Genomic DNA, 24046 nt, shown 5'->3' with positions numbered 1-24046 from the left:
CGCGGATTTCCTTTATGCGTTTGGTCATTTACGCGGCACCTGGCCAGACCGGCAATTATTAGTTACGAGGTACAGTCCATCATTTACGCGGGAAGCGGCGCAGGCAGGGTGCGCACAAGGTCGCCCAGTCAACAAAACATTACCGAGTTCTTCACCCGCCACCCACCACAGCCAGCCTAAGTCAGTGATAGTGAGGATATGGACTTTGAGGGGTTTGACAAAGAGGCCCTGCAAGCCTCTGTGGTGGATAGTGATACAGGTGATACAAGTGATACAGGTGAGGGTCAATAATCTGCCCTCTGCCTCGGAACCCACCCCCCCATCCCCATGTGCCCAGCCATCTCTTCTACTAAAGTAAGTGTTAAAAAACCTAATATTATTGATATTTCTCATAAATATTAATTGTATGTGCATACCATCATAAAATTAAGATGTTATTTTTACTACAACGTACATATTGTGTCGGAAGAGGGTAGTCTGGGGGTCGGCTCAGTCTCTATTTCAATTAATCCCATATGTTCTGTTATTTCGTTTACGCGTTTCTCGTTTTACGCGGACCTCCATGGGTTTAATTGACCGCGTAAACCGAGACTGTACTGTAGTACAGTATTTCTCATCCTCATCACCCAAATTCCCCTCAAATTCACAAGTCAAAACTTAAGGAAAGTCACTCATATAATTATAATAATTGATATTCAGTCAGTTTGACCAGAGACAGCTGACAAGGCTGAGATGCTTGTTTCCAATAGTCCTTATGCCAGCAGCATCTGGTGTTCTTAAGACCAGGCGGTCACCCATCCAAGTGCTGTACTTACCAGACTCAATGTTACTTAACTTCACTGATGGGGCAAGAAGCGAAGTTTCGGAGTTTCCACTGTGGCACTACTACTGTTACTATGCATACATAGGAGGGTCATCCTCATCTACATAATCAAATATAAAATCAATTAAATCCTGCACGAGGCACTGCACAGAAGCAAATGCAATACGTCTTAGTTCAGCTATACTGTATTGGTAAGGTGCCTATCTCTCACCAATATATATCAAGGGTTTGATTCAAACCGTTCGAGACCTACTTGGCCTGGATACACCTGAGAAGGGTGTTATCCAATGTGACCCTCACTACCAAACATCACAGGCTTCCCGGCCTCCGGTTTCCTCCTGTAATAACACTGGATAGACCAACTGCCCGAATGGCTAGTAAGTTGATAAGTGGTGGGAAAAATATCAATTATGGGCGAGAGGCCCACACTGCCTACACTGCCTTTTCACCACTGATCCGCTCGTTAGCCACTTGGGTGGTCGGTCACATCTCTGATATGCACTGTTGGCAGATACTGGGAGTGCACTGGCTCCTGAATATATCAGAACCTGCTCCAGTGTTGGTCAAGTCTGGCCTTGAATGAGCTCAACACTCTGTGCCATCACAATGCTCTCCAGCAGATTGTTCCATGAGCTCACAATATTCACTCCAAGCTCGTTGCACAACTCTCTTAGCACTCTGGGATGCACCATGTCTGGGCCGGGACTCTTGACACCACCAGACTTTGCTTTCCCTTGACACTGCAGATCTTGTCTCCCTTTGACAACCCCAGAGCTCCAGCCAGTGACTACTTCAGTCAATATCTACTTTAATCATTATCTACTTAAGTCAATATCTACGGTACTTAAATCAATTTCTACTTAAGTTAATGTCTACTTCAGTAAACTCTACTTTCATAATATTGTACTGTATATACTACTACAGTCATCAGTACAATTTTAGTAAGTACTGTATCTTCTTCAAAAGTCTTTTAGTAATACAGTCACTATCTACTGTTGTCAATATTACTACAAAAATTATCTACTTCAATCAGCATCTACTCGTTATTATATACAGCTCCTTCCCGACTTACGACCTGGATGTCGGTCCCTAACCCCGTCGTAAGTCGGGAAGGAGCTGTACTTAAGTTAATATCTATTACAGTCAGTCAGTCAGTGTTCCTCAGTCAACATCTTAACTGCCCCAGTCACAGTATAATTTGATCTACACTACTGTAAGCTTGTATGAAGATTTTACTGAATAAATATCTATCTATCTATCTAATACCTACTATAATCAATATTTTCTTCATTCAATATCTATCTCATCTATTAATACCCATCTATCATCTTTACTTCTATCAGAAAACTTAAAGAATGAGGGAGACATGTGTAGAATGTGACAGCAAAAGGTTAAAGTAGAAATGGATCACAAGAAGATTAGCCCCCAGCTTATATCACCTTAAGGTTAACCACCACAGTGCTATGCTAACCTACCCTACCTTATCCTAACCTATGCTAATCTAATCCAGCATAACCTAATCTAACTGGAACTAACCTAACCTATACTAATCTAACCCAACCTAACCTATGCTAAGCTAATCTAACTGGACCAACCTAACCTAACACACCTTGAGTTAACCAGACCTACCCCCCCCCCCCCGTAGCATTAGGGTGAAATATACCGGGGGCTAATCTTCATGTGATCTGTAGAAACATCCACACATAATTGTTCATATGTTCAATTTGTCCACAGATTATACAGTATACATTACATTTACAGTCAACCCTTAACATCCACAACAGTTCAGTGAGCATTTTAAATTAAATCATCCATCAGGTTAATCATTCATCAGGTTTGTTCAAGTAACAAGTATTAAGTACTAAAATTGTCCACAGTTTCTAATCCAGTCATTCTTCAAATCTTCAATCAGTCTAAAGCGACACCTTTTGTATTTTGCTAAATCAACTGTAGTGTATATAGGTTGTTCTCTCTTTAGGTCTTCCTCTCACTTCCTAGCCATCAACTGTACATCATCTCATCATAAATCTCTCCTAACAATCTACCATATGTCCCCTACTCCTGGTGGTCATACCCTCCTAGTGTTCTCTTAAAATCTAAAGGATCCAGAGAATTTCTTTATCCCACACATACATTATCTCTAACATCTTTCAATCCTTATTCTAACAATTCTTCAACCACCCCATAATGCCTCCCAAACTGTCCATTTCTCTTGATCTATTAATATCATGAAACAGGTGAATTTCACATCTACATGAAGAAATTAAACAGGCACTCCAAGTACTGTATTGTACATACATTCCTTGTACACTCTACGGTGTACAGTGTAGTCTACACTCAATCACATCCACACTCGTAAGGCGTCAACTCTTGTTCCTGCTTGTATTCCTTTATTATATTCACTCTTCATTTTCCCTCCTCACTGAACACCATTCAAAATACTTAAAACTCCTTCAAAATTTCCAGCTCTTCTACATCCAGTGACATATCACTGAGACTGTCTTTTTCTTTCGAAATCCGTTGCTGTATTAAAATTCTCTCAAACTTTTAATCAGAATTTGGCTTACTGCACAGCATCACCTACATACAATAATAGCGACAACTTTTGAAGTGTGATGTAACGAGCTAACGAGCTGATCAGTGGTGGAGAGGATAACACACCACTGACGCACAGCTTCTATCATAAAAACACTTGGCAGCGTTTAATAAATATATGCATAACTACCCAATGTATGGTCAGCACTTCCCATACACTCCTTTACATCTTACTGTATCATTTGTTTTCTGTAAGTCCAAGACTGCAGCTTACACTGCACTTTCTTCTTCGTTTCTAAGCTTCTCTATTTTCTTATTCATTTCTAAGCTTCTCTCTATTACATGTACTGTATTAGCGCAAATATGTGACCAATAACCCCCACACACACATCCAAAAAAATTTAACTTAATTTTTCCCTTTCACCACTGATCGACCTGCTGCCTGGTATGTACTTACGAGTGATACATACGTCTAACAATAATTCCCCTAAAGTTCTTAGTCTCGGTTACACACACAAGAAAATAATATCCAAATTTCTCTGGTATTTGGCTGTTATTCCAGGAAACCATAAACATTTTCAAAATTTATACAATGTGATTTCTCCCCACCCTGAATTATTTCTCTAGTCAAAATAGCTAAACCTCTCGATTAACAATTCTTTGTGTATTCATCACCTACTGTACTTCACTTTATCTTTAATAGATTATTTTCCCCTGCCGTATTACATCCATCTTCTCCTAATCTCAGTCAATAGCTACTTCAGTCAACATATACGTCAGTTAGTACCATATCTACTGCTGAGGACCCGTTCCTACATACCATCTCCATGACAAAGCAGTGTTTGTTTATCTGAAAAGGAAAATGTTTCACTGTTTCACCACAGATTTCTTTCATCTGGACATTCTAATCCAGGACTTTCTTATCCTTACCTGTTCAGGTTAAAATGTATTGAAAATAATAATGAAAATGAAAAAAATATATACAGAAAAAAGAATTACAAACATAATGGCATAATAAAAGAAACACTTCAAACACTGAATAAGACAAGGACAAATTTGGCTGTGAGAGACACCAGAGTTGGGGTGTGACTTGCACTCATCTGGCCCTACCAACAACTCAACAATAATTGTTCACTTAAGCCATTACATGACCCATCTATTGCTCAGAAGCCTAAATTATGTCCAGAAACTGACCTGAAGTTGCCTTGAGGGTCCAGATAATGACTGTGAGGACTCCCTGGGCTAAGGTGTCCCCTGGACGGGTCTCAGGGACATGTACATCAGTTGAGTGAATGTTGACCTCCAGCTGACCCGGATCAACCCAAGCTGTGGCCAGGGCGTCCATTACCAGTGAGTGGAGCCATGTCTTCAGTACAGGCACCTCCATCATCTGCACCGCCTACAAAAGAGAATAACAACTTTAGAATAGAGGTGGATGGGAGCAGTGTGAAGGAGTGGGAGCCATGCTGCGAGTGAGTGAGATGGTTTCACTGGCAATACAGGTATGACATGAGGGGAACAGAGAAGAAAGGGAAAAATAAGAGGTGTGATGAGCAATGATAAAAGAAGAGCACGTAAGGAGAACTTGTGTGAGGAGAGAAAAACCCCGAAAGAAGCTCTTCATTAACAATACTCCAGAAGCATTAAATCAACACAACTCCATATTGGTACTTTTCTTCATACTGTTTCATTAAGAAAATTAAGTGAACAGTGTATGAAATTACTGTATTAGTTCCTAGATAACTCCCTCTCACTAGCTCTTTTAGGCTTTTCTTTTCTTGACCAGAAGTATACAGACACTGAACTGCTCCTTTAGTGCTTGAGTAATGACTACCCAGGACAATTAACAAGATATCAGATAGAAAGAACTCTTGGATTGTTCTCTACCAAACACTACTTAACACAATCATCTGTGTCTGACCAAGAGTGGCAAGCATTTGATCAGCATTTAGTATTTAATTAAATCTGGATTCTGAAGGTCAGAATAGGTCAGTAATGTTGGATGGAAGCCAGGAAAGGTCTCTAGGACAAATGAGTTGAACATAGGTCAAAGGGAGTCATCACACACGTGAGGGGGTCAAAGGGGAAACTGAGCTACAGACGAGTGGTCTTCACACAGTCAGCTGAACAGAAAATAGAGAGAATTAAACAAAAATACAAATGTATCCACAAAGTTCAGAGGAGGCTGGACAAATGTTACACTGTCAACACACGTCAGAGAAAATAAAAAGTGAACAGAATAGAGAACATTAAAGTTTCGAGGGTGGAAAACCAGAAGCATAAACATGTAGGACTCCGAATAGCTCGTACAAGTCCAGTGATAACTTGTGGGACTCTTGATATCCTGTAGGGCACCAGGAATAACTTTAGGTGTTCAGGAATAACCTGTAGGACTCCAGATAGCCTGTAGGAATCAAGACAACATTTAGAAGTCAAAATAACTTGAAGGAATCCAGGAATAACTTGTAGGGATCCTGGGATAACTTGGGAGACTTAAAGGTAAGCATTTAAGAATCAAAGGATAGCTTTTAAGAATCAATGAATAAGCCTTTAAGGACTTAAAAAGATAACTTATAGGACTAAATACCGGGCTTGTAGGACTCACCTTGAGGATTCTGACGCTGAACCAGACCTGGGGTTTCTCGGTGAAAGAGAGAGAGAGGCGCGTGACGTGGGGGAAGGGCGCCTCCATGTCCAGGGTGGCGGTCACCACCACACGACCTAACACCGCCAGCTTCTCCACTCCCACATCCAGGTCAACACCCACCCTGTCCAGGGGGTCGAAATTAAATCACGTTTCTAAGTTCTCTAGATTGGTCCAAATTAAACATTTTATTTTCTTAAGTTCTCTAAGTTCTCTACAATGGTCAAAATTGAATTATCTCCCATTTCTCTCACTGGCTGTTCATTATAAACCAAGGATCCCCTGCAGATTAGACACCTCAGCTTGTTTCACCTTTAAGATCAACCACCTTAACACTAATCTGCTAATCTAACCTAAAATAATCCACAGTTAGCGTTAGAGCGTCTAACTATTAGGTTAAATAAACTGGGGTGTCTAATCTTTAGAATTTAGATGGTCCCTTTTACTTCCCCTAAATTCACCAGATAGTCCCACTCTTTTCCTCTGTATCACCGAACTCACCCTTTGCTACCGATCCTGGCAGCGAGGACGGCGGAGAACGAGTCCGAGTCTAGCGCTAGGTCACACATAAGGGCCAGTGTGTGAGTGGGGGCGTGGGCTAGACCAGGCGGTGGGCGGGATGGACACATTGGGCGACGTGAGCCACCCCCCATGCTCGCCCCCGTGCTCGACACATCCCACGTTCTCACACTGCGTAGTACAGGTGTCCGGTCTCCCAAGCTCAACTGCTTTAGCGAGATGGCCTCTGTAGTGGATATAATGTAGGTTGACAACGTAAATCACAAAGAAAAATGATTACACACTCAAATGCTACCTGGGAGAACTAGGTTTCATAAGGTTAGCGTTAGGGTCTTTAATTATCAGGAGAAATAAGCTATTGCTGGTAATCTTTACGTAAAAAATAAAAACATCTCAACGTGTCTTACAGCTCTTCATCGTGCCAAACTGGGAGTCTCTAAGGGTCTTTATATATTTATCATGTCTTAACAGACTTAATACATTTCATCATTTCAACAGAGCTCAAAGTTACAATCTCTCTCTACACATCTCAACCTATTCAGATACTTCTGTAAGACGCCGCACCACGACTCTATTAACTTAATCCTGTGTTTATATGCCTCAACAATCTCCAGAGGATAAGTATCTCAACAGTCAACTTAAACAGAGAATCATATTATCAATGTCTACTTTCGGTTATCAAAATCCATAATACCAAAGATGAATATTAATTTTGACGACTTTTACACCAAGAAATTTGTGTTTAGCAACTGTAATCGACTGAAATTCCTGTATCTGAGCTGGATCCAAAACCTGTTATACCATTAATAAGGAGAAACAATTTGAAGTAACAGCATGACTAAGAAGACTGGATTGATTACATTGGCCCGTCGAGGGCTCGGTGAAGAGGGTCACCATTGTGTCTTTATCAAAGGCCTGACCCTGAGAGACAGACTGTCCTACTCGCTAGACTAAAGAGTCTTCATTGAAGGAGTCACCCAGCTGGGAAGACCCCAATTAGGTAGTCACTCACCTAGAAAAGCCCCAATAAGTCAGTTACCCACCTAGAAAAGCCCCAATAAGTCAGTTACCCACCTAGAAAAGCCCCAATAAGTCAGTTACCCACCTAGAAAAGCGGGCTTGGCATCGTTCAACCTGGGGTCAAGAGCCGCCTTTACCCTGGCGAAGATAGAGGCCGACGAGAAGACCCACCAGCGGTTAACCAAGATGTTCAGCCACTCGCACGTCTCGTCCGCCTGCAGCGCCCGACGACGATGTAGGCGAAGTGACTCATACCTGTCCAGGGGTGTACAAGATGTTATACGAGGGTGTACAAGATGTTATACGAGGGTGTACAAGATGTTATACGAGGGTGTACAAGATGTTATACGAGGGTGTACAAGATGTTATATGAGGGTGTACAAGATGTTATACGAGGGTGTACAAGATGTTATATGAGGGTGTACAAGATGTTATACGAGGGTGTACAAGGGTGTAGTTAAGTGTTGGTGGGATTGTTGTCAGGTGTGTTGGTGGGATTGTTGTTGGGGATGTTATGGGGGTGATGGTGGGGGTGATGGTGGGGGTGGGGGTGATGGTGGGGGTGTTGTTGTTGGGTGTTGGTAAGTGACAAGGACACTGAGGACGTTAAAGTGTACCTGTCAGTGTGGTGAGGATGCGGGGTGTTGAAGCCAGTAGACAGAAGAAAAGACGACAGTAAAGTTTATTGGGAGTGTCAAGGCATGCGGGAGTCTAGGAATGTGTGTGTCTAAAGTAGGACACACACACACACACACACACACACACACTGCAGAGAATCCTAGCGAATGTTGCAACTAGTGCCTGCAATGAATGAACGAGTGAAGGAAGACTCACTATCATAACCTAACCCTTCCTCCTCATCAGCATCAGCCATGTGCAGTAGAAGTGGTACTCAACTTAATATAAAAAGGTGTGAAAAAGACAAATTTTGAAGTTGAAAGTCTTTATCCCAGTTGGTCCATTGTATTGGTACATGCCATTCAAAACATATGTCTATGGTCCCTTGTTAACAAATACTCAGCTTCCTATATTAAGGGTCATCGAAAAAGAATGAATGTCTAGGTTTTAAATAGTTACATATTACAATCTGGGCATTCTTTTTCGATGACCCGTTACGGTTGTGTATTTCATGAAGTAATACCTAAAAAAAAGTGAAAAGATAATGTATGGCGATTTCTAGAAAAAAAATGGTTTTGAGGTGTAGGTGTGTGTGTGTGTGTGTGTGACTGACCTGGTGGCGTCTTCGGCTGCTCGCTGGAGTGCGCCGGACACGAGGGCCCAAGTGACGCCCAGACTGACCATGAGCCACGCCCACGACGCCCCGCACGACCCCAGCACCCAGGCCCCCACCACGACGCCCACAAGCAGCACCAACACCCCGCTTCCTGTCTGTAAATAGAGATAATTAATTTGTAAAGTCAGCATATATATTGGCAATACAGATATACAAACAATTGTAATGATTGTTTATCAGACCACAGCTTACAGCCCAGAGAAATACGACACAGATAACAGTAAGTAGGTGAGCAGGGGTACACCCACATAGGTTGACACCCTACAACGACAGTAAGACCTGACCCAGGAGAGGTCACGGACAAAAGCCCCCTAGGATAAAGCCCCCAGGACAAAAGCTCCCTAAGACAAAAGCCCCCTAAGATAAAGCCCCCAGGACAAAAGCCCCCAGGACAAAAGCCCCCGAGGACAAAAGCCTCCTAGGACCATAAAATTACATTTATAAAAGGATCATGTCTTATCGAGGCAAAATCAGTTTTATAAGTATTATACAGTAACACATTAACACTTGCATTATATATTTATTGCTCACTATTTTACAGAAACAGAATTATTTACACAACCATAAATATGAACTTTATAAAAGGAGCATCTTATACTGTATCTAGGGAAAGTAAAACAATTAAGCACAACATTGAAAAGTTCATTAAGTATTAAGGTTCATTTAATGTTAATTTTACTTCCACCTGATGTTGTGACCTATGCCATTCAGAAATTCCTCCAAGGTTTTCTTTTCATTCACATAGTCGACACATAAGCTCTTCAAACGCTGTTGGTGTTCCTTTGAGGCACGTTTGACTCGTTTTCTTGGAGGTTCACCACGAGAATCCTTATCCAGGGCTGTTGATACAAGAGCCTAATCCTTTCTAATATTTTCATTAGCCTTCCAGATGGTTGGGTGGTCATTTCCCACAAGTTCATGGAACGCAAAATTCCAACTCTAGCACAGGTTGTAAGTGCGATCCTCCCCATTAAAGGGGACTTGATGGACATTCCATAATTGTGGTGGAAACGGGAGGAATCCATCTCATGCATACTGGGGGAAGCACTCCATCGGGAAGAGCTGGTGGTTGGATGCGACGATAAGTGCAACACATATGTGCTTTAGAAATAGTCAACTAGGTCTTCCAATCCATTAACATCAGGTATATTCTCCAGCAGATAATACATCCCATTGGTCACCTCGTCTATAGGTAGAAAAGCGAGTCCATCCAACATTCCACAAAAATGTTTTACTCGATCATTATTCCTGTATGCGGCAGTCAGTCCTAAGCTTTGTACCTTTCTCCATGTACTTAGGGTCAGGTGATAGAAACAGCCACGAGTTGACACATGTGGTCCCAGAATTGTAGTTTTAGCATTAATCATTGCACGTTCAAAACCTGTCATCACAGTACTGGGATCTGGATTGAATCCCAGATTATCACCTTTATCACAGATTGCTTGGAGGAATTCTTCATAGATGGTTTGAGACTTTGCAGACAGAAAGGCGTACACACATGTCACAGCAGATGGCCCAAGAGGTGCTCGGATGACGTATAATTGCTGGAACAGTCTTGGAGCTGCTGCAAAAGTCCCATCAATAAACCATGTGGTACTGCGTGATAAATGTTTAAGTCCCTGATCGGTTGCAAACACTATAACTCTGTCTCTCGACTCAGGTCCATTGTCATAAATGAGGAACTCATGATTTTCTGGAGCTCCTGCAGTAGTCCAGTCATCACTGATATGCTCCAATTCTCGTAGGGATGTTGGGTCCCTTGGCATTGCTCCTTCTGTAGACGTCGGACATTAAGCTTCACAGAATCAAGTCGACCAATGGCACAACGGACTTCAAGTAGTTGTTCGCATATCGCGTCTGCAACGATATTTGGAGGTCGTCCCCTGTTGATTAAAACACATGCCTTTATGGTGTTTTTCACTTTAGCTGCCTTCACCTTGTTAGGATCTGTGTCGTGGCTGTGTTCAGTCACAGAAAGTAGTTGTTTCAACTCTAAATCTGTATGAGCACAACCTTTGCAAGAAAGTGCTTTCCTCCGAGAACATTCCCAGCGTATTCGTGTACTGTTGGAACTCTTCTTGGTGTACAAGTAGCCTTCTGCACACAGTTTGGAACCTCCTTTATTGTTCTTGATGATCTCCATGGGGGTTGTAGAGAGATTGATTTTACGGATCACTCCGAGAATATAACCAGTTTTTTCTAAACACCACTGATAGACTGCAAATTCAAACTAACAACCCATAAGCTTAACACCACGGTGGCTGAAGTGGAACTGATGCTTCAGATTTGCCCTGATTTGCCCTACCCACCAATGTGATGTGATGTGACACTGCCAGGTCACGTTTTGGAGGATACTCAGGTGATCAACACAGGAACAAGAATTCTTGTATGTAAATTACTGGGGTAATTAGTCCTCTGACATTCAGTGACCTCACTGGGCCCTAGGGTCATTTCAGTAAATACAGAATGAACATGAAGGTAAAGTATGTCGTCTTTTATCTTTTCTATTTATTTAATGGTGTTCTATATAAAAATTGAAAGTTATAATATTCTAATTATTTAAATTGTAATAATTTCATATTTAAATCTAAATAATTTCATATTTAAATCTATATATCTTTAATATTTCTAATGGCCCTCTCTTTAACATAAAAACAGGGGGCTTCTGTCCGATTTTGCACTTTTACCGAGGGGCTTTTGTCCCAGGGGCTTTTGTCCGGGCCCCGTAGACAGACAGTACAGGTATGCAAACAATCGTAAACATGAAGTCGATTCGACCACGGATAGCCCTACAAAGCTATATGCATACAGTATTTCCAATTTTCTACTTCTGAAACAGTCACAAACAAATGTATAACTACAAAATCAGTAGTGAAGAACATTTCTCTTATCACGCACACACTAACAAACATTAAATATCATCCAATACTGATAGGGTGCAATGAAAGATAGAGCCTCAATCTTACGACATGGCATTCTTGGAAGAGCAATAACATAACACAGAATATTTTACAGAAGACAAGAAAACACAAAATAAAAACACGATGGTGTCGGGAGGTTTGCCAAGTGGAGACCTCTCCACCGCCATCTATTGATTGTAGTAAAACCGGATACATTTCCGGCGCCTTGGTCCCTGGATCCAAATCGTCAACATTTAATATCATAATTCATCTTATACGACTGAGATGTTATACAACCCTGTAAAAGTATTTTTTTCCATGTTAATTACAAAATAATATTTATTTAGGCTTTCATTTTAAAAGAAAAATCATATCTTGTACACACACACACACACACACACACACACACACTACTTCAACTTTGCTGTCACTCGGAATCATGCATGACGATCATCCAGCTATGATACAATGACAAGTTATTAAGGATTTCACCTAGGTTGGTGACATCTGAGGTGACTAAAGAGGCCGATACGGGACAGTCAGGGTAGATCACAGATGTTGCACACATGGGGGGCTACATCTAGTGCGGGAAGGGCGGCAGCGGCGTCTCTCCGGCGTTGGCGCTTGTCTACCTCGTTATGCAGTCGAGCTAACTCGAAAGTATTGACGCCTTTTTGTGTGGTGGTGCTCCTCCAAGCATTACGGTGTGAGTAAATCGTCTTCCAGGTGCGGGGTCAATTTGGCACTTTTTCAAGTTCGTCTTAAGACTATCCTTATACCTTTTCAGTTGCCCGCCAGCGTTACATTTACTATTCGTTAGGTGGCTGTAAAGTAGCTGCTTTGGCAGTCTTCTGTCGTCCATACGGGTAACATGGCCAGTCCAACGTAGTTGTTCATGGATAATGGTAGCCTCGATGCTCTTACAGTTGGTGTCAGCGAGAATACTGGCATTTGCTCTTTTGTCTTCCCACCGAACACGGAAAATGGAACGTAGACTACGCTGGTAAAAGTTTTCAAGTGCCTTGAGGTGCCTCCTGCATGTGACCCATATCTCTACCATATAGTAAGGTGTGGAGGACCACTGCTCGATATAGGTGTAACTTTGTAGATTATTTCAGCTCCCTACAGCTAAAGACACGGTTTCGGAGTCTACCAAAGGCTTGAGATGCACATCTCATTCGATGCTGAATCTCTTCAGCGATGTCTGCGGTGGTGGACAGGTGGGAGCCGAGATACCGAAAGTGGGTAACATTAGAGAGAGTAGTACCATTAAGCTGGATGGATGGTGGAGGTGTGGCTGAACCAGGGGCAGGCTGAAAGAGAATCCAAGTCTTACGTACATTCATCTTAAGGCCGAAGTGCGCATACGCATCTGCAAAGGTGTTCAGGATCTCCTGTAGGTCGTGTTCAGTGCGGGCGATAAGGGTGAGGTCATCTGCATGCTGAACCTCAGTAATGGAAGCTGCCGACACCTTTGTTCCTGCCTGTAGTCGTCTGATGTTGAAAAGACCCCCCTTCACCCGGTACTCGATGTCCACCCCGCCAACTAAATTGGCAAGAGTAAGGAAGGCAGCCAAGAAAATGGAAAAAGAGACTTGGTGCAGTACGCATCATTGTTTTACCCCCGTTTGGATGGGGGGAAGAACTCAGACCAGGTGCCAATGTGCAAGACACTGCCGTTCATGCCATGGTGGAGTTGCCCTACAATGGCGATGAATTTTGGTGGGCGGCCAAAATGGCTGAGGGTCCACCAGAGGGCTTCCCTGTTGACTGAGACGAAGGCCTTGGTTAGGTCGATGAGAGCCATGTACAGGTCACGACGCTGTTCTCTGCACTTTTCCTGTATCTGACGGGCAGCAAAGATCATGTCAGTGGTGCCACGTGATGGTCTAAACTACTCTAAGCCCACATTGAGATTTTGGGAGGGAGTTTTCCACCTCAGGAAGAAGTCTGTTTAGGAGGACTATGATAATCTTGTCAGCTAAGGACAGCAGCGAGATCCCGCGGTAGTTGCCACAGTCTGACCGGTCTCCCTTGTTCTTATAAACATCAACAATGGAAGCGTCTCTAAGAGCTTGGGGGATTTCCTCCTTTTCCCATATATTCTCCAGGAGAGAGTGGAGGAGGCTGGTAGGCCATCTCTAACCTGGGCTCACTAGGCACCCAGTTACTGTGTGTTGCCACGAGGAGGCACAGCAGGAGTCTTCATGGTGAAGAGGCTATGTACTTATGCAAGTTGCTTCCCTCTTCGCCACTAGGGCTAGCCAACGGTGGTAGCTGAAAGCGGGAGGGAGCAATCAGTGCTTGCACTTTAATACTTAATACAGTATAATGCTGCCACACTAGACGCATTTCACCATCCTGTGTGCGAACACACACACACACACACATTGCTGTAGCACCTCACGACTCGTCTCATTAACCTTGGATTTCACATGGGGCAAAACTTCTCATTCACCGGGAGAAAAACGGCGATACCGCACTTTTCGGCCAGATTTTTCGCCTGAAAACTGAGATTTAAATAAAATGGAAAGTACGGTTCTCGGGCACGTTTTGACTGCATTTCGGTCCAACTGAGTTTTGTTTTGTTTTGTTTTTATAATTGAAAGGTAATGGTTTTATTAAAACAAGATATTAGAAAACAATTTTAAGTTATTTTTATGTATATATATTATCAGAATATAGTTTATGCATATAAATGAAAGTTACAGATAATACAGGTATTTCATTTGGCTTTTGTTTACATCCACTGAGCGTGGACTGCTATCAGCATGGATTCACACGCCTCCCGAATTATTGGGACAAGTATGCATCATGAGTGCTAGTCGCAAAAGAAATAATTGTAGTCCCCTGCCAAACCAGCTGTAACAGTAAGTCCCAGGGAGCTTGAATAAGCTTTACCTAAACCAAATAATCTATCCGAATCTAGCCCAAATGGTGAGCGATTCTTTAACTTGACTCGCCAAAACAGCCCCCCTACAAGTTCACAAGCCCAATAATCATCAGTCGCTTCGCTTAAGGCCGTGATTGAGCCCGTCTCCGTTTTTATCGTGTTAACATAACCAATAATGAGCTCACTTAATAATAAGCATCTGTTCACTGTTGCCGCCATAAACACGAAACAATCGCTTACGTAAACAATGCCAGTAACTATTTTCTGTGATCATAAACGGGTGTAATTATTTTTAAAATGTCCTGGTATGTCGGTTTTGATTCCCAAAGGATAATGAAACTCACGAGATCATGAATACTAGAAACCAAGATATGTGTATAGTTATTTGGGAGTCAAGCTGCTGTTGTGATCTCTCTCTACATATACTGCAGCAAATACACTATACAAATATAACCGTTAACAAACCACATTTACGTGCTTGGTAAATAATATTGTTATACCGAGGCATCATTTTGTATTATAATATTTGTAAGCGGTTTTGATTACCTTCGATTCCAAGCAGCAGTTATACTGGCAATTTTAGGGAAATTTTCTTGTATATTTGGATGTATTGCGGGTCGTGTCGTGTCGCATCTGTAACAAAGCGTGTTGGCATTCGGGCCTTCGTTGTTGAGCGGCGAAAATTGGACAGTGATTACGTAAAAGCATGAAGATCGTCTTAGTGATGTGAATGTGTAAATCGACTTTGGATTTTTAACGTTATTCACGATTGAATATTGAAAATCACTCTCTACTGATTGGAGGAATAGCCTCAGCTTTGGCAAGCAATCAGGCACCACTGCCGGCAGTAACCAAGTCGTATTATTTACCTTTTTTATTTTATTTTTTAAGTATTGCTGGATATGACTCATTTACGAACCTTTCTCAAGAAGCTTGCAAAAGGGGTGTGGTTATCTATGTTAGGCAAGACCAAGCACGCCAGGCGAGGGTACAGGATGTTTTTGAGGAGTCCAAGTGGTGTAAAATTAAATTAAAGGGAGGGGAATTACTTATCGTCGGGTGTATCTACAGATCCCCAAACTGTGGCCCACTAAATCAAAGGAAGTTAAGAGCCTTAATAAACAATGCGGCGATGCTCAACCCTAGCCACCTCCTTATCATGGGGGACTTTAACTATGGCAACATCGACTGGACAAACGAGTCCACCCCAAATGACTTGAACAACCCTACTAGTCTTTTTGTAGAAACTCTGAGAGATAATTTTCTGTTCCAACATGTTAGAGACCCGACACATTACAGAGGGGAGCAAACACCCAAGCCACTAGACCTCATCATAACAAATAAGGAGGGTATGGTGGCCAAACTGGAATACCTTGCCCCAGTTGGCACCAGTCACCATATAGTGTTGTCATTCAAATTTAACTGTTACCTAGTTCAAGATAAGACCAGGCAAAGGTGCAAATATTACACGGGAAATTACAACGGGATGAGGGAAGAGATGAGGGGTATCCAATGGCCTGACTCATGAAGGCACAAGAACACAGACACTACGCTGGATATCATAACTAGTAAAGTGACCCATTTGATTGATAAATATATACCAAAGACCAAACCCAGTGCCTCTTGGAATATGACGGGATACCTACACATGAACCACGCGGCGGTCAACAAAGTTAAGAAGAAAACCCAGAAATTCAAGACGTGGGTTGGGTCAAACGATGAGCAGGACAAGAGGATGTATGCAAGAGCCAAAAACCAAGCAAAGGTAGAGTGTAGAATGGCTTAAAAGGAGCTCCAGAGGCTGGATGCAAGCGAAGTCAAGTCAAACCCAAAGGCGTTTTACCGCTATGCAAAGTCAAAATTAAAAACGCGAGTAGGAGTATCAGACCTGAGGCTTGAAGATGGTAGTTATGCATATTCTGATGCGATTAACCTTCCTGCGTTTGAGGACAGACGGTTCGACACAGCACTGACCCACATTGTGTTCACAGAAGAGGGTATTAGAAATAAACTGTCAAAGCTAAAGGTCCATAAGAGTCCCGGCCCTGACATGGTGCATCCTAGAGTGCTAGGAGAGTTGAGCAACGAGCTTGCTGAGCCCCTGAAGATCCTGTTTTGTAAATGCCTGGATGAACAAAAGGTCCCCAGTGATTGGAAAGTGGCTTATGTGAGTCCTATCTTCAAGAAGGGCGATCGTCGCTCCACGAACAACTATAGACCGGTGAGCCTGACCAGCATAATGTGTAAAGTACTTGAGAGTATTATCAGAGATGCCGCGATGGAACATCTACTACGAAACAACCTTGGAAAGGATTGCCGGCACGGTTTTATACCGGGGCGCTCCTGCTTAACAAAATTGCTCAAGGTATTGGATATTTGGACCCATATTCTGGAACTGGGTGGTTATATCGACAATATATATACCTAGATTTTGCCAAGGCTTTCGACAGTGTACCCCACGAAAGGCTGAAAATCAAACTGGAAGGGTACGGGATTCGGGGTTAATGTCCTAGAGTGGATAGAAGACTTTCTACATAACCGCAAGAAGTGTGTGGTGATCAATGGCACGAAATCATCATCTGTACCTATCACAAGCGGGGTACCACAGGGCATTGTATTGGACCCGCTGTTTGTTTGTTTCATAAATAACATGCCTGACGTTGTACACTCCTTCATAAAAATGTTTGCCGATGACGCCAAGCTATTTCGGGAAATCAAGAACCATGCGGACTGTGAAGAGCTGCAGAAGGATCTCTGTGAGCTCCAAGAATGGGCGAAGAAATGGCTGCCGAGATTCAGTGTCACGAAGTGTAAGAGGATGCACCTGGGGCGTACCAACGGTAAGGAGGCGTATCATATATCCCAACGGGATTAAGAAACTGCACTATTTGAGACAATGTGAGAAGGACCTAGGTGTGTATGCTGAAAATGAGCTAAAGTTCTCGGGCCATTGCGAGAGGAAGGTAAATCAGGCAAATAAATTATTGGGTCTTATAAGAAGGTCATTCAGATATCTAAACGGTCCGTCCCTCGAAACGATCTTCAAGAGTAAAGTGCTTCCCCATCTGAAGTACTGTCACCCCGCTAGGTCCCCGAGATATGCTAGGGACTGTCAGTTGGTTGAAAATGTTCAAAGGAGGGCCACCAGACTGGTGCCTGCACTTCGGCACCTCAACTACCCTGAGAGATTGGAGCGCCTGAACTTGCCTAGCTTATACTACAGACGGGCAAGGGGGGACCTAGTTGAGGTGTTGAGGCATCTCAAGGGGCACTACTCAGTTGAGTGTTCTTACTTGGAGCTGGCGGACGCTCTCCCTAAAAGGGGTCACAGCTCAAGATTGAAGAAGCCGCAGGCCCAGAAAACTGTGAGGGCAAACTTTTTCGGAGTGAGAGTTGTGAGCTCCTGGAACAATCTACCAGTGAGTGTTGTGACGGCACTGAGTGTGAGCTCTTTCAAGACCAGACTTGACCAAAACTGGAGCAGGTTCAGGTACATTCAGGAGCCGGTGCATGCCCAGTACTTGCCAACAGTGCGTAACAGAGACGTGACCGATCGTCCAAGCGGCTAACGAGCCGATCATTTGGTGAAGAGGATAAAAGAAAAAGAAAGGTAACAGAGACGTGACCGAACGCCCAAGCGGCTAACGAGCCGATCAGTGGTGAAGAGGATAAAAGTAAACTGGTGGGCTTAAGGCCGAGTAGATCCGTACAGTCTGCCCCTCCCCCCAACAGTGACAGCTATGAGGTGTAGTGAATCTGGGGCTGAAGCGTCACCAGGAAATCTGTTGACAAGCAACTACTGCAGGGCGACGTCGGGTGTACTGTACATTGTGAGGGTCTGGGCAATTAAGCGTTTAAAACGATACATAATGCGGTAAAGCATGAAGGCTGTTACTGGTATTGCCCTGACTGGAAAGTGAAAGAGGCGATTGTAAGCCATCGGAGGAGTTACCTAGGGACGAAAATAGATGAAGCTGGATCCTTGCTAGTTGCCAAACTAGAGCGAGTTGGGAAAGAGATCCTTGATGAGACTGAGGAAGTAGCTGACAGAATGGAGGGGGTAGTGAAGAAGAGTTATGCTCAGGCCTTAGCAGGGCCACGGGAGGTGGCGGAGAGTAATGCAAGATCCGAACAGGTTCTACAGCAGCTAGGGACTCTGAAGAAGTGTGTCAAAGAGATGGTAACTAGCAGACCGACTGTTAGGGGATAGGAGGAACAACGGGAACGTTTCCAGCGCAGGAGCAACGTAATAGTTTATGGAGTCCCGGACAGTCAGTCGGAGGAAGCTGGGAGTAGGAAAACCCACGATAAGTTGCAATTTGAGAATATTTGTACGGAGGTTCTGAATATGCCACCCACCCCCCTCAGGATGTGAGGGGGCTAGTTCAAGACCAGGAGGACAAGCCTCGCCCCCTCAGGATCACACTAGTGAGTGAAGAGAAGAAATGGGAAGTTATTAAGCAGGCAAAAAATTTGGCAAGGAGTGAGGCATTTCGGAATATAGTCATTCACCCAGTTCGCACGGTAATGCAGAGGGAACAGCACAAGAAACTCCTCCAGGGCTTGAAGCAGAGGAGGAAGGAGTCGAGGAGGAACGGGGACGGGTGTACACGAGTTATATCCAGGAGAAGGGTGGTGGAAGCAATAGTGCCAGCAAATAGCCAGGGGGCAGCAGCACACCCCCCACCCTCTCTACCTCCCACCCAGGAGGAGGCAAGCGCCATATAAACAATGGCATCTCTGACCACCCCCGCAAAATACAATGTATCTTGCAAATGCTGCAGCTGCTGAGAATAGAGGGGGGTGGGAGTCACTACCAAGAACAGATATATTACCGAGAACAAATTCCGGCTTGAAAGTCAAGTACACTAATACTGACACGTTCCTTGATAAGAGAGAGGGGAGTTTGAAACAGTACTGAAGGTACATCAACCCGTTATAGTAGGAGTTGTAGAAGTGACGTACAAGAACAGGAGCATCGACCCAGAGGAATGAGAGTTCAGTATTGCTGGATATGACTCATTTACGAACCTTTCTCAAGAACTTGCAAGAGGGGCGTGTCATGGGTTGCGCTGGGCCCCCCGCACAACCCATCCCAAATAGGGGTCATCTCACGCCTCAAAACCACATTTTAGCCAGTAGGCTTTAGACCTAGGGTTATAGAAGACCTGCTCCGCGTATTTAGAACAGGGGCCATACAGTGCTACGAGTCTCTGTGTGCAAATCCCCGAGATTGTTGTTAAGTCCAGCGACAAGTTAACACATCCAGTAAAGGAAGTGATCAATGGTGAGGACCTGTTTGCTACAAGAGCACTCCAGGCCGGCCTAATAGATCTAAACGATTAATTCTCCAGGTTGACAAACTCTCCCTTATAACTGTCAGTTGGTTGAAAATGTTCAAAGGAGGGCCACCAGACTGGTGCCTGCACTTCGGCACCTCAGCTACCCTGAGAGATTGGAGCGCCTGAACTTACCTAGCTTATACTACAGACGGGCAAAGGGGGACCTAGTTGAGGTGTATAAGCATCTCAGGGGGCACTACTCAGTTGAGTGTCCTTACTTGGAGCTGGCGGACGTTCGCCCCACAAGGGGTCACAGCTCAAGATTGAAGAAGCCGCAAGTCCAGAAAACCGTGAGGGCAAACTTTTTCGGAGTGAGGGTTGTAAACTCTTGGAACAATCTACCAGAGAGTGTTGTGACGGCACCGAGTGTGAGCTCTTTCAAGAGAAGACTTGACCAACACTGGAGCGGGTTCAGGTACAATTGGTACATTCAGGAGCCGGTGCATGCCCAGTATTTGCCAACAGTGCGTGACAGAGACGTGACCGATTGCCCGGGCGGCTAGCGAGCCGATCTTTTGGTGAAGAATATAAATGAAAAGAGACGTGACCGATCGCCCAAGCGGCTAACAAGCCGATCAGTGGCGAAGAGGATAAAAGTAAAAGTAACTTACGGTACTGTGGCGTGAATGTGAGTGACTGACCTATCCATGTAAATTATAAGTCCAGTGTATGGAATTGTGCCAAATAAACGTGAGTGCAATTATCTGCCCGTATCTGTGACCCCTCTATTATTATTATTATCAAAGGTAATGACTGATTGGTTATGATAAGTATAACCAATAACTTAGATGGATGTTGGAAGTTAATGGAATTCATAAAATCATCATTTATCAAGTACACAACGCATTGAATGCCGGAAGCAGAGTGAAATTCTACGTAGTGATACACCATAATCTCCTGGGTGAGTAACCAGTGTGAAGGTATCGGAGTTCTACGGTAAGAAAACCACTTTCTTGCATTTAAAACTTAACAGGTGTGGTTATTTATGCTTGGCAAGACCTTAGAGCCAGCCAGGCGAGGGTACAGCGAGAGGATGTTTTTGAAGAATCCAAGTGGTGTAAAATTAAATCAACGGGGGGAGACTTACTTATTGTCGGGAGTATCTACAGATCCCCAAACTGTAGCTTACTAAACAAAGGAACTTAAGAGCCTTAATAGAAAACGCAAACACGCTCAACCCTAGCCGCCGCCACCTTATCATGGGGGACTTTAATTATGACGACATCGACTGTTGAAATGAGTCCACGCCAAATAACTTAAATAACCTCGCTACTCTTTTTGTAGAAACTCAGAGATCATTTTCTGTTCTAACATGTTAAGGATCCGACGCATTACAGCGAGGAACAAACACCCAAGCCACTGGTCCTGATCATTACAAACGACAAAAACAGGCCAAGGTGCAAGTATTATAATGGAAATTACAACGGGATGAGGGAGGATATATATATATATATATATATATATATATATATATATATATATATATATATATATATATATATATATAGAGAGAGAGAGAGAGAGAGAGAGAGAGAGAGAGTATTATTCATGATTATAATTAAGATGTTTAATACGTCTGTAACGGCTATAAAAATTGATAATATATTATTTTAATCATGTTTGTATATAGGCCTAAATACGTTATAAACACAACCCACTGTGACTTCTATCTTCAACCCTCACCCCTTTTATCCAATTCATTAAAATAAAAAATAAAAAATCTAATAGTGATAACATTTACAAAAATAGCAGTGAGGGTAAACTAGAGCAACTTGTCCGACACAGCGCGACAAGGAGCACCAAAATTACATCGCGCATAATGTGGTAAAATATAGAACACGCAGCATAATGAACCTTGCCAGATGACAATGCCACACGCCAGATGCCAAACCAGTATGTTTTGTCCCGCAGCTTCCTGTAGAATTCATGTCTGACATGCCAGACGCACTCTGTTTGATACGAGATCTGGTGTCTCAGGCCTTAGGAGAAAAGTTTGCTCGTTTCCCTATTCACAATATCATTTTTGGACAAATGAAGGGGAAACATTGACATGATTTCGAGGCAGTCAGTCAGTCACACATATTTAAATTTGAATTTGAATATGCAGTTTTTGAGAGAGCAAGCAAGCAAGCGGTAACACTGAATGTGGAAAAGTGGAAAAGACTGGGGCCTCTTTAAGGGTGAAACACCTTGAGGCTGTATTGTTTTCCCGGGAAACCATTGACAATTCATTAACTGGAACTCTTTGTCCTTGAAATTCTTTATTACAGAGAGGCTGCATTGTCGCCATAACGATTGTATCTTATCGGGTTATTAAACGCAGAAGTTCTATAATCATATAACCCAATGCTGCATGAAACTTAACCGTGTGTTAAGTCAAACTTGATATAGTTTCCTTAACGTCCACAATTCCTTAGTCAATATGATTGGGCCATGCCTATTATAATTATCATACTGTCTAAGGTGTTGCGGGAGTCATGCCTCTGCCTAGTTTCAAGAAAATCCATCAACCTCATCAAGTCACACGTAGAAATGGCGACGGACACGACGACGCAAATCGTTCCACAACCTCCCGCAAACTCAAAGGTATAATAATTACGATTCGTTGCTCAATGCTTAAACAACCCTCCTTAAAAAAAAGTAGTGTACAGCAGGCTAAACACATCTAGCAGGGTCAGTGATTATGTTGTTTGTTAAGTTAATACGGTGACTGAGTGGATACAATGCTCGCCTACTGTCCTAAGAGAGTTAGTTCGATGTCGAGGTACCCTCAGTCCACCCAGTTATAAATGAGTACCTAACTTTATAAATGGATGGCGAGACAGTCGAGTGCAGTGTCGGTCATGCTGCAATACCAAGTACCGGAGGCTCCAGTTACCGAAGGCTCAGTATACAGCTAATGTGTCCAAACTCACCCTACTGGACCCACTTTAACTTTTTTTTTTTTTTTAAAGTGCGATCACATTTGTTTTAGTTTACGGTTCGCTTATTAATTTGGGCAGGGTATGCTGCCTTATTTGTCTCAAAGAACAGAAATTAAAAAAAAAGAACAGAGCTAAATAGTTTAAATCGTGACTGGAGTGAATTTGCTATACTCCAAGTAAAGTTTTCCCCACTGCACATCCAATAACGCTTTTAAACATATTCAAGGCGATCAAATTTTATGCATAACCTGCAATGCACACACCAATATTAAACCACCAACAAAAGTGGACTAGCCTTTGAAGAACTGGAGAAATTGCCAGAAAATAATAATAATAATAATATAATAGTAAAAATAATAATAATAATAATAATAATAATAATAATAATAATAATAATAATGAAAGTGTCTTTCTTGTTTACTTGAAATAGCAGTATGTCTCGGAAAAATTTACAGATTTTGGTGGCGAAAGCGTAAAGCTTGTATTACAAGAACAACAACATGTTCTCACTTGATGTTCGAGGTCTCGCACAAACAAGAACAATGTTGATGTTGTAATACAAGTATTCAAGAGATTTCCACGAAAATGTGTAAGACAGTGTGAAATATGTATAGTATACAGCTTTCCGAGACCCCGTATTCTGCATTATAAACCACACAACAAAGAACCATGACACCTACCTTGGAGTTCCTAGCGAGCAGCTCCTGTAGATCATCATCCAGGGTAACGGAGGAGCGGGCGTCCCTTGTTTTGCGGGCGGCACGGGCAGTGTGGGCGGTGTAGAGCGGATGGGTGGGGTTAGTGGGTGTATCGTCTGGTAGATCCCCATCTCCCCCACAACACTCGTCCGTCCACGTCCGGGAAACTGTGGGAGAAGGAGAGAGGTTAGGGAAATGTTACCCAGCCGCTTCTCAGTGTTCGGATGGTAAAGGTTACAATCAGAGTGAAACGTTCAAAGTTCAAACACCAAATGAACTATTTAAACAGTTGAAATAAAAGTTAATTTAAAATAAAATGTCAACTAAATAGGAAGGTTTAGCGTTCTAACACGTAATAAACTACGCAAAATACGATTAAAAAATTTATATATATATATATATATATATATATATATATATATATATATATATATATATATATATATATATATAT

General features: G+C 42.8%; 1 protein-coding gene across 1 annotated transcript in view; it reads right to left on the bottom strand.

Annotated features, from left to right (window-relative positions):
• Positions 1–23779, bottom strand: part of LOC121866427 — an 80620-nt gene extending 56841 nt beyond the window's left edge. Inside the window, exons 1-7 of the mRNA XM_042366092.1 lie at positions 23575–23779; positions 8773–8930; positions 7627–7796; positions 6504–6747; positions 5964–6126; positions 4553–4757; positions 4179–4208 (exon numbers count right to left, since the gene is read on the bottom strand). Of these exons, the coding sequence (XP_042222026.1) occupies positions 4179–4208; positions 4553–4757; positions 5964–6126; positions 6504–6747; positions 7627–7796; positions 8773–8843 (883 nt within the window). The 5' untranslated portion in view covers positions 8844–8930; positions 23575–23779. The remainder of the gene's footprint in view (positions 1–4178; positions 4209–4552; positions 4758–5963; positions 6127–6503; positions 6748–7626; positions 7797–8772; positions 8931–23574) is intronic.
• Between the last annotated feature and the right edge of the window lie 267 nt (positions 23780–24046).

Source organism: Homarus americanus, unplaced genomic scaffold (genome assembly GCF_018991925.1).
Source record: "Homarus americanus isolate GMGI-L3 unplaced genomic scaffold, GMGI_Hamer_2.0 scaffold32583, whole genome shotgun sequence".
Lineage (NCBI taxonomy): Eukaryota > Metazoa > Arthropoda > Malacostraca > Decapoda > Nephropidae > Homarus > Homarus americanus.
Note: the sequence above shows the minus strand (reverse complement) of the source record. Positions and strands in the feature narration are given on the sequence as shown.